At 42.2% G+C, this 12,199-nt stretch overlaps 1 protein-coding gene across 1 annotated transcript in view; it reads right to left on the bottom strand.

The window, feature by feature from the left end:
• The window catches only part of agbl5 (AGBL carboxypeptidase 5), a 67,317-nt gene extending 56,036 nt beyond the window's left edge, over positions 1–11,281 (bottom strand). The window contains 4 exon segments of the mRNA XM_029775739.1: positions 1,311–1,474; positions 8,270–8,441; positions 8,932–9,192; positions 11,185–11,281. Of these exon segments, the coding sequence (XP_029631599.1) occupies positions 1,311–1,474; positions 8,270–8,441; positions 8,932–9,128 (533 nt within the window). The 5' untranslated portion in view covers positions 9,129–9,192; positions 11,185–11,281.
• Between the last annotated feature and the right edge of the window lie 918 nt (positions 11,282–12,199).

Genomic DNA, 12,199 nt, shown 5'->3' with positions numbered 1-12,199 from the left:
TGACCTGTTGCCACAAGAAAAGGTCAACCAGTGAAGAACAAAACACCATTGTAAATACAACCCATATTTATCTTTATTTATTTTCCATTTTGTACTTTAACTATTTGCACATCGTTACAACAATGTACAGTCATGGCCAAAAGTTTTGAGAATGACACAAATATTAATTTCCACAAAGTTTGCTGCTTCAGTGTCTTTAGATAGTTTTGTCAGATGTTACTATGGAATACTGAAATATAATTACAAGCATCTTATAAGTGTCAAAGGCTTTTATTGACAATTACATGAAGTTGATTCAAAGAGTCAATATTTGCAGTGTTGACCCTTCTTTTTCAAGACCTCTGCAATCCGCCCTGGCATGCTGTCAATTAACTTCTGGGCCACATCCTGACTGATGGCAGCCCATTCTGGCATAACACTCACACCTGTGTTAAGGAGAGAATCACTGACATGATGTCAGCTGGTCCTTTTGTGGCAGGGCTGAAATGCAGTGGAAATATTTTTTGGGGGATTCAGTTCATTTGCATGGCAAAGAGGGACTTTGCAATTCATTTCAATTCATCTGATCACTCTTCATAACATTCTGGAGTTTATGCAAATTGCCATCATACGAACTCAGGCAGCAGACTTTGTGAAAATTAATATTTGTGTCATTCTCAAAACTTTTGGCCACGACTGTATAGATACATAATATGACATTTGAAATGTCTTTATTCTTCTGTGAGTGTAACGTTTACTGTTCATTTTTATTGTTTATTTATTATCTGTTTCACTTGCTTTGGCAACGTTAACACGTTTCCCATAAAGCCCTCGAATTGAAAGAGAAGACAGACAGACCAAGAGGAGAGAGGAGAGGGTTACAACACTGACTACAGAGGATGTGTGTGTGTGTGTGTGTGTGTGTGTGTGTGTGTGTGTGTGTGTGTGTGTGTGTGTGTGTGTACCTGGGTGTGTGTGTGTGTGTGTGTGTACCTGTGTGTGTGTGTGTGTGTGTGTGTGTGTGTGTGTGTGTGTGTGTGTCTGTGTGTGTCTATGTACCTGGGTGTGTGTGTGTGTGTGTGTGTGTGTGTGTGTGTGTGTGTGTGTGTGTGTGAGAGAGTGTGTACCTGTGTGTGTGTGTGTGTGTGTGTGTGTACCTGGGTGTGTGTGTGTGTGTACCTGTGTGTGTCTGTGTGTGTGTGTGTACCTGGGTGTGTGTGTGTGTGTGTGTACCTGTGTGTGTCTGTGTGTGTGTGTGTACCTGGGTATGTGTGTGTGTGTGTGTGTGTGTGTGTGTGTGTGTGTGTGTGTGTGTGTGTGTGTGTGTGTACCTGGGCGTCAGCGTGGCTGCGTCAGGGTATCTCTGGTCCAGTTGAGTCAGCAGGTCTTGACTCTCGCTGTAGGAGAAGGGGAAACTGAAGGAGAAGAACGTGGTCGCTCCTTTCACTTCCAGCAGACGATGGGTAAAGGACAGGATGAACTGATTATCCACCATCTGAGGAGAAACGTTTTGTCAACCAATAACCCAGAGATTTAGGCCACGCATCTGTAAATACTGTGTGTGTATAGTGGTATAATGTGTGTATATAGTGGTATAATGTGTGAATATAGTGGTATAATGTGTGTATATAGTGGTATAATGTGTGTATATAGTGGTATAATGTGTATATATAGTGGTATAATGTGTATATATAGTGGTATAATGTATGTATATATATATAGTGGTATAATGTATATATATATATATATATAGTAGTATAATGTGTATATATAGTGGTATAATGTGTATATATAGTGGTATAATGTATGTATATATATATATATAGTGGTATAATGTGTATATAGTGGTTTAATGTGTGTATATAGTGGTATAATGTGTATATATAGTGGTATAATGTGTATATATAGTGGTATAATGTGTATATATAGTGGTATAATGTGTATATAGTGGTATAATGTATATATAGTGGTATAATGTGTGTATATAGTGGAGTCTGCCACTAGGACAGTCAGCGTAGTCAGCTCAGCTTTCCCCATTGAGACCGTGTCTGTGCCTCGATCTAGGTTGGGCAAAATTAAAAATGGCGGTGTTCGCTTTAGCAATCTCACTAGTATAAAGACCTCCTCCATTCCTGCCATTATTGAAAGAGATTGTGATACCCTCACATCTCAAAATTGGGTTACTTAATGTTAGATCCCTCACTTCCAAGGCAGTTATAGTCAATGAACTAATCACTGATCATAATCTTGATGTGATTGGCCTGACTGAAACATGGCTTAAGCCTGATGAATTTACTGTGTTAAATGAGGCCTCACCCCCTGGTTACACTAGTGACCATATCCCCCGTGCATCCCGCAAAGGCGGAGGTGTTGCTAACATTCAATTTACAACAAAAAAAACTATGACGTTTTCGTCTTTTGAGCTTCTAGTCATGAAATCTATGCAGCCTACTCACTCACTTTTTATAACTACTGTTTACAGGCCTCCTGGGCCATATGCAGCGTTCCTCACTGAGTTCCCTGAATTCCTATCGGATCTTGTAGTCATAGCAGATAATATTCTAATTTTTGGTGACTTTAACATTCACATGGAAAAGTCCACAGACCCACTCCAAAAGGCTTTCGGAGCCATCATCGACTCAGTGGGTTTTGTCCAACATGTCTCTGGACCTACTCTCTGCCACAGTCATACTCTGGACCTAGTTTTGTCCCATGGAATAAATGTTGTGGATCTTAATGTTTTTCCTCATAATCCTGGATTATCGGACCACCATTTTATTGCGTTTGCAACAAATAATCTGCTCAGACCCCAACCAAGGAGCATTAAAAGTCATGTTATAAATTCTCAGACAACCCAAAGATTCCTTGATGCCCTTCCAGACTCCCTCTGCCTACCCAAGGACGTCAGAGGACAAAAATCAGTTAACCACCTAACCGAGGAACTCAATTTAACCTTGCGCAATACCCTTGATGCAGTTGCACCCCTAAAAATTAAAAACATCTGTCATAAGAAACTAGCTCCCTGGTATACAGAAAATACACGAGCTCTGAAGCAAGCTTCCAGAAAATTGGAACGGAAATGGCGCCACACCAAACTGGAAGTCTTCCGACTAGCTTGGAAAGACAGTACCGTGCAGTATCGAAGAGCCCTCACTGCTGCTCGATCATCCTATTTTTCCAACTTAATTGAGGAAAATAAGAACAATCCGAAATTTCTTTTTGATACTGTCACAAAGCTAACTAAAAAGCAGCATTCGCAAATGGAGGATGGCTTTCACTTCAGCAGTAATACATTTATGAACTTCTTTGAGAAAAAGATCATGATCATTAGAAAGCAAATTACGGACTCCTCTTTAAATCTGGGTATTCCTCCAAAGCTCCATTGTCCTGAGTCTGCACAACTCTGCCAGGACCTAGGATCAAGGGAGATACTAAAGTGTTTTAGTACTATATCTCTTGACACAATGATGAAAATAATCATGGCCTCCAAACCCTCAAGCTGCATACTGGACCCTATTCCAACTAAACTACTGAAAGAGCTGCTTCCTGTGCTTGGCCCTCCTATGTTGAACATAATAAACGGCTCTCTATCCACCGGATGTGTACCAAGCTCACTAAAAGTGGCAGTAATAAAGCCTCTCTTGAAAAAGCCGAAACTTGACCCAGAAATTATAAAAAACTATCGGCCTATATCGAATCTTCCATTCCTCAAAAAAAAATTTAGAAAAAGCTGTTGCACAGCAACTCACTGCCTTCCTGAAGACAAACAATGTATACGAAACGCTTCAGTCTGGTTTTAGACCCCATCATAGCACTGAGACTGCACTCGTGAAGGTGGTAAATGACCTTTTAATGACGTCAGACCGAGGCTCTGCATCTGTCCTCGTGCTCCTAGATCTTAGTGCCGCTTTTGATACCATCGATCACCACATTCTTTTGGAGAGATTGGAAACCCAAATTGGTCTACATGGACAAGTTCTGGCCTGGTTTAGATCTTATCTGTCGGAAAGATATCAGTTTGTCTCTGTGAATGGTTTGTCCTCTGACAAATCAATTGTAAATTTCGGTGTTCCTCAAGGTTCCGTTTTAGGACCACTATTGTTTTCACTATATATTTTACCTCTTGGGGATGTCATTCGAAAACATAATGTTAAATTTCACTGCTATGCGGACGACACACAGCTGTACATTTCAATGAAACATGGTGAAGCCCCAAAATTGCCCTCGCTAGAAGCCTGTGTTTCAGACATAAAGAAGTGGATGGCTGCAAACATTCTACTTTTAAACTCGGACAAAACAGAGATGCTTGTTCTAGGTCCCAAGAAACAAAGAGATCTTCTGTTGAATCTGACAATTAATCTGGATGGTTGTACAGTCGTCTCAAATAAAACTGTGAAGGACCTCGGCGTTACTCTGGACCCTGATCTCTCCTTTGAAGAACATATCAAGACTGTTTCAAGGACAGCTTTTTTCCATCTACGTAACATTGCAAAAATCAGAAACTTTCTGTCCAAAAGTGACGCAGAAAAATGTATCCATGCTTTTGTTACTTCTAGGCTGGACTACTGCAATGCTCTACTTTCCGGCTACCCGGATAAAGCACTAAATAAACTTCAGTTAGTGCTAAATACGGCTGCTAGAATCCTGACTAGAACCAAAAAATGTGATCATATTACTCCAGTGCTAGCCTCCCTACACTGGCTTGCTGTTAAGGCAAGGGCTGATTTCAAGGTTTTACTGCTAACCTACAAAGCATTACATGGGCTTGCTCCTACCTATCTTTCCGATTTGGTCCTGCCGTACATATCTACACGTACGCTACGGGCACAAGACGCAGGCCTCCTAATTGTCCCTGGAATTTCTAAGCAAACGGCTGGAGGTAGGGCTTTCTCCTATAGAGCTCCATTTTTATGGAATGGTCTGCCTACCCATGTGAGAGACGCAGACTCAGTCTCAACCTTTAAGTCTTTACTGAAGACTTATCTCTTCAGTAGGTCCTATGATTAAGTATAGTCTGGCCCAGGAGCGTGAAGGTGAACGGAAAGGCTGGAGCAACGAACCGCCCTTGCTGTCTCTGCCTTGCCGGTTCCCCTCTTTCCACTGGGATTCTCTGCCTCTAACCCTATTACAGGGGCTGAGTCACTGGCTTACTGGTGTTCTTCCATGCCGTCCTTAGGAGGGGTGCGTCCCTTGAGTGGGTTGAGTCACTGACGTGGTCTTCCTGTCTGGGTTGGCGCCCCCCCTTGGGTTGTGCCATGGCGGAGATCTTTGTGGGCTATACTCGGCCTTGTCCTAGGACGGTAAGTTGGTGGTTGTAGACATCCCTCTAGTGGTGTGGGGGCTGTGCTTTGGCAAAGTGGGTGGGGTTATTACCTGCCTGTTTGGCCCTGTCCGGGGGTATCATCGGATGGAGCCACAGTGTCTTCTGATCTCTCCTGTCTCAGCCTCCAGTATTTATGCTGCAGTAGTTTATGTGTCGGGGGGCTAGGGTCAGTCTGTTACATCTGGAGTATTTCTCTTGTCTTATCCGGTGTCCTGTGTGAATTTAAATATGCTCTCTCTGATTCTCTCTCTCTCTTTCTGTCTTTCTCTCCGAGGACCTGAGCCCTAGGACCATGCCTCAGGACTACCTGGCATGATGGCTCCTTGCTGTCCCCAGTCCACCTGGCCGTGCTGCTGCTCCAGTTTCAACTGTTCTGTCCTTGGCTATGGAACCCTGACCTGTTCACCGGACGTGCTTGTTGCACCCTCGACAACTACTATGATTATTATTATTTGACCATGCTGGTCATTTATGAACATTTTAACATCTTGACCATGTTCTGTTATAATATCCACCCGGCACAGCCAGAAGAGGACTGGCCACCCCTCATAGCCTGGTTCCTCTCTAGGTTTCTTCCTAGGTTTTTGCCTTTCTAGGGAGTTTTTCCTAGGGAGTTTTTCCTAGCCACCGTGCTTCTTTCAAATGCATTGCTTGCTGTTTGGGGTTTTAGGCTGGGTTTCTGTACAGCACTTTGAGTTATCAGCTGATGTACGAAGGGCTATATAAATAAATTTGATTTGATTTGATTTTGATTTGATAACGTGTATATATAGTAGTATAATGTGTATATAGTGTTATAATGTGTATATACAGCGGTATAATGTGTGTATATAGTGGTACAATGTGTATATAGTGGTATAATGTATATATATAGTGGTATAATGTATATATAGTGGTATAAGGTGTATATAGTGGTATATTGTGTGTATAGTGGTATAATGCGTGTATAGTGGTATAATGCATGTATAGTGGTATAATATAGTGGTATAATGTGTATATAGTGGTATAATGTGTGTATAGTGGTATAATGTGTATATAGTGGTATATTGTGTGTATAGTGGTATAATGTGTGTATAGTGGTATAATATAGTGGTATAATGTGAATATAGTGGTATAATGTGTGTATAGTGGTATAATGTGTGTATATAGTGGTATAATGTGTGTATATAGTGGTATAATGTGTGTATATAGTGGTATAATATGTGTATATAGTGGTATAACGTGTATATATAGTGGTATAACGTGTATATATAGTGGTATAACGTGTATATAGTGGTATAATGTGCATATAGTAGTATAATGTGTGTATAGTGTTATAATGTGTATATATAGTGGTATAATGTGTGTATAGTGTTATAATGTGTATATATAGTGCTATAATGTGTATATAGTGGTATAACGTGTGTATATAGTGGTATAACGTGTATATAGTGGTATAACGTGTATATAGTGGTATAACGTATGTATATAGTGGTATAATGTATATATAGTAGTATATTGTGTGTATAGTGGTATAATGTGTATATAGTGGTATAACGTGTATATAGTCGTATAATGTGTATATATAGTGGTATAACGTGTATATAGTGGTATAACGTGTATATAGTGGTATAATGCGTGTATAGTGGTATAATGTGTATATATAGTGGTATATTGTGTGTATAGTGGTATAATGTGTATATAGTGGTATAATGTGTATATAGTGGTATAATGTGTGTATAGTTGTATAATGTGTGTATATAGTGGTATAATGTGTGTATATAGTGGTATAATGTGTTATAATGTGTATATATAGTGGTATAATGCGAGTATAGTGGTATAATGTGTATATAGTAGTATAATGTGTGTATAGTGGTATAATGCGTGTATAGTGGTATAATGTGTATATAGTGGTATAACGTGTATATAGTCGTATAATGTGTATATATAGTAGTATAATGTGTATATAGTGGTATAATGCGTGTATAGTGGTATAATGCGTGTATAGTGGTATAATGCGTGTATAGTGGTATAACGCGTGTATATAGTGGTATAATGTGTGTATATAGTGGTATATTGTGTATATAGTGGTATAATGCGTGTATAGTGGTATAATGTGTATATAGTGGTATAATGTGTATATATAGTAGTATAACGTGTATATAGTGGTATAATGCGTGTATAGTGGTATAATGCGTGTATAGTGGTATAATGCGTGTATAGTGGTATAATGCGTGTATATAGTGGTATAATGTGTGTATATAGTGGTATATTGTGTATATAGTGGTATAATGCGTGTATAGTGGTATAATGTGTATATATAGTGGTATAATGTGTATATATAGTAGTATAATGTGTATATAGTGGTATAACGTGTATATAGTGGTATAATGCGTGTATAGTGGTATAATGCGTGTATAGTGGTATAATGCGTGTATAGTGGTATGATGCGTGTATAGTGGTATAATGCGTGTATAGTGGTATAATGTGTATATAGTGGTATAATGTGTATATGTAGTGGTATAATGTGTATATATAGTGGTATAATGTGTGTATAGTGTTATAGTGTGTATATAGTGGTATAATGTGTGTATAGTGGTATAATGTGTGTATATAGTGGTATAATGTGTTATAATGTGTATATATAGTGGTATAATGTGTGTATAGTGGTATAATGTGTGTATAGTGGTATATTGTGTATATAGTGGTATAACGTGTATATAGTGTTATAACGTGTATATAGTGGTATAATGCGTGTATAATGTGTATGTATAGTGGTATAATGTGTGTATAGTGGTATAATGTGTGTATAGTGGTATAATGTGTGTATATAGTGGTATAATGTGTTATAATGTGTATATATAGTGGTATAATGTGTATATAGTGGTATAACGTGTATATAGTGTTATAATGTGTATATAGTGTTATAATGTGTATATAGTGGTATAATGCGTGTATAATGGTATAATGCGTGTATAGTGTGCGTACCTCGTATGTGGGTCTGTCCCGTACTCTCTCCCAGCGTGTCCTACCAGGTACAGTCTTGACGAGAGGAGCCATCCCCTGGTTGTACAGTTTACTCTGCTTGTTCATATTCATTACGTTGACCTTCAGCAGTCGCCCCGGCACAGCACCACGCACACTGAAGTAGAACCAGGACCTGCAACACACACAGGGGAGGCTGTAGTCTGCAAAGCCCAGAGGAGGCTGTAGTCTGCAGAGCCCAGAGGAGGCTGTAGTCTGCAGAGCCCAGAGGAGGCTGTAGTCCGCAGAGCCCAGAGGAGGCTGTAGTCCGCAGAGCCCAGAGGAGGCTGTAGTCCGCAGAGCCCAGAGGAGGCTGTAGTCCGCAGAGCCCAGAGGAGGCTGTAGTCCGCAGAGCCCAGAGGAGGCTGTAGTCCGCAGAGCCCAGAGGAGGCTGTAGTCCGCAGAGCCCAGAGGAGGCTGTAGTCCGCAGAGCCCAGAGGAGGCTGTATTCCGCAGAGCCCAGAGGAGGCTGTATTCTGCAGAGCCCAGAGGAGGCTGTATTCTGCAGAGCCCAGAGGAGGCTGTATTCTGCAGAGCCCAGGGGAGGCTGTATTCTGCAGAGCACAGAGGAGTGTGTTGCTTGGGTAGTCCAATTGTGTGTGCGTGCGTGCGAGTTGCTAGGTTACCTGTTTCCATTCTCGTGTTCTGTCCCGGCACAGTCAGGACGCGTCCAGACATTAAACTCGTAGTCGGGGGCGTTGCTAAGGGTTGTGGAAGTGGGACAGGCGGTGTCGGATGGGAAGGACTCGACCTTCTCCACGCGGCCCAGGTTTCCAGAGTCAAACCTGGAGCTGAACACCAAGCCTCCAACACGAACCTCCATGACCTCTGACTTCTGACCTCAGGGCCGGCTGGTACTCACACACCCTGTTGGAGATAAACACACCCTGCTGGAGATAAACACACCCACCCTGCTGGAGATAAACACACCCACCCTGAAGGAGATAAACACACCCACCCTGTTGGAGATAAACACACCCACCCTGTTGGAGATAAACACACCCACCCTGAAGGAGATAAACACACCCACCCTGAAGGAGATAAACACACCCACCCTGTTGGAGATAAACACACCCACCCTGTTGGAGATAAACACACCCACCCTGTTGGAGATAAACACACCCACCCTGAAGGAGATAAACACACACACCCTGTTGGAGATAAACACACCCACCCTGTTGGAGATAAACACACCCACCCTGTCGGAGATAAACACACCCACCCTGTCGGAGATAAACACACCCACCCTGTTGGAGATAAACACACCCACCCTGTTGGAGATAAACACAACCACCCTGAAGGAGATAAACACACCCTGCTGGAGATACACACACCCACCCTGAAGGAGATAAACACACCCACACACCCTGCTGGAGATAAACACACCCTGTAGGAGATAAACACATGCTGAAGGAGATAAACACACCCTGTTGGAGATAAACACACCCACCCTGCTGGAGATAAACACACCCACCCACCCTGTTGGAGATAAACACACCCACCCTGCTGGAGATAAACACACCCACCCTGTTGGAGATGGAGATAAACACACTCACCCTGCTGGAGAGAAACACACCCACCCTGCTGGGGATAAACACACCCACCCACCCTGTAGGAGATAAACACACCCACCCTGTTGGGGATAAACACACCCACCCTGTTGGGGATAAACACACCCACCCTGTTGGAGATAACCACACCCACTCTCTTGGAGATAAACACACCCACCCTGTTGGAGATAAACACACCCACCCTGTTGGAGATAAACACACCCACCCTGTTGGAGATAAACACACCCACCCTGCTGGAGATAAACACACCCACCCTGCTGGAGATAAACACACCCACCCTGCTGGAGATAAACACACCCACCCTGCTGGAGACAAACACACCCACCCTGCTGGAGACAAACACACCCACCCTGTTGGAGATAAACACACCCACTCTCTTGGAGATAAACACACCCACCCTGCTGGAGATAAACACACCCACCCTGTTGGAGAAAAACTCACACCCACCCTGTTGGAGATAAACACACACACCCTGTTGGGGATAAACACACCCACCCTGTTGGGGATAAACACACCCACCCTGTTGGGGATAAACACACCCACCCTGTTGGGGATAAACACACCCACCCTGAAGGAGATAAACACACCCACCCTGTTGGAGATAAACACACCCACCCTGCTGGAGATAAACACACCCACCCTGTTGGAGATAAACACACCCACCCTGAAGGAGATAAACACACCCACCCTGAAGGAGATAAACACACCCACCCACCCTGTTGGAGATAAACACACCCACCCTGCTGGAGATAAATCAACATGCTGACTTCGAGAATCCAGACTCTGATATTCCATCCCCTTACAACCACAGACAAGCCACCTGCTCTACCTACACAGACCCAGCGACAGAGGAAGAAATACTGTCTCCAGCTCTGTCTTTCTGAATAAATACTACCAGAGCCTGTCTTTCTAGCTGTCTGGTCCGGGAGGCTTCCTGCCAGGACTGAGGCTGGATGGTGAAGCACCGTTCTATTGTTGCAGGCTGAATGGACAAAAAGCCTCGCTAGCAAAACATTAGCGGGCCACTGGTCTGACTTTGATATCAAACGACGGTTCCTTCGATAAGTTAAACAAGTGTTAGCGTTACAACCTAACACAATCCCTAGTCTGTCAGAAAGGTGATTATAGGATGTATTGACTGTTTTGGTTTGGATGCTCTAACGTCACGGGCTAGCTAAATGAACGTAACGTAGCTAGCAGACAGGTAAGGAAATAAAACAAAAGCACGGGAAATGTACAATATCGATGCAATCTCAGTAGAAACACGCATAGAAAGACCATCTTACTTATTTACAACGATAATCTTACTTATTTGTGAACGATGCTCATTTTTGTCGTTCGTGTCTTTGCCGATCACCAAACAGCTCTTTAAACCCAAACAAACCCACTAGTAGCTGAGAAACAACAACACGGTGGTTGATTGGCTCAGGCGGGAAAGAAGAAGACCACGTCAGAGCAAGGCGAACGCAGATTGGTTGACTTGGGCTCGAGATAAATATTCAACCTGAAAATGTATTCAAACCCTAATGGCGTCTTTTTGTAGGCACTAACCCTAATGGCGTCTTTTTGTAGGCACTAACCCTAATGGCGTCTTTTTGTAGGCACAAACCCTAATGGCGTCTTTTTGTAGGCACTAACTCCGCCATTGTTCGTTGTTGACAAAACCTATGAAAAATGAATGGAAGTTTTGTAGGGTTTTTGGATAAACGCTGTAAATAAGGTATGTGGTAAACAGGCTGTGGATATCTTATACGTTTTGAGATTATCTCATTAAGATTATCTTAATCAGCTAATGTCACCATCATCACTTTTTGTTAGTTTTGAAGCATAATTTTAAAAAAAAGCAATTCATGAAGGTAATGTTAACTGACTGATATTAGATTAAAGAACAAAACATATATCTTCTAAGCCTGTGTTAACCAACTCTGTGAACAGGGATGTTGCCTCACATTGTTATACACTATATATACAAAAGTATGTGGACACTCCTTCAAATTAGTCGATTTCAGCCACACTCGTTGCTGACAGGTATAAAAATAGAGCACACATCCATGCAATCTCCATAGACAAACATTGGCAGTAGAATGGCCTTACTGAAGAGCTCAGTGACTTTCAATGTGGAATCGTCATGAGATTCCACCTTACCAACAAGTCAGTTCGTCAAATTTCTGTCCTGCTAGAGCTGACCCGGTCAACTGTAAGTGCTGTTATTGTGAAGTGGAAACGTCTAGGAGCAACAATAGCTACAATGTTCACCCACGACTACGTGGCTGTGCATGACTCCAACACCATCATTACTTTTGCAGACAACAACGTTGGTAGG

The sequence above is a fragment of the Salmo trutta genome, chromosome 1 (genome assembly GCF_901001165.1).
Source record: "Salmo trutta chromosome 1, fSalTru1.1, whole genome shotgun sequence".
Taxonomy (NCBI): domain Eukaryota; kingdom Metazoa; phylum Chordata; class Actinopteri; order Salmoniformes; family Salmonidae; genus Salmo; species Salmo trutta.
The sequence above is the reverse complement of the archived record's forward strand: the minus strand, read 5'-3'. Positions and strand labels throughout refer to the sequence as shown.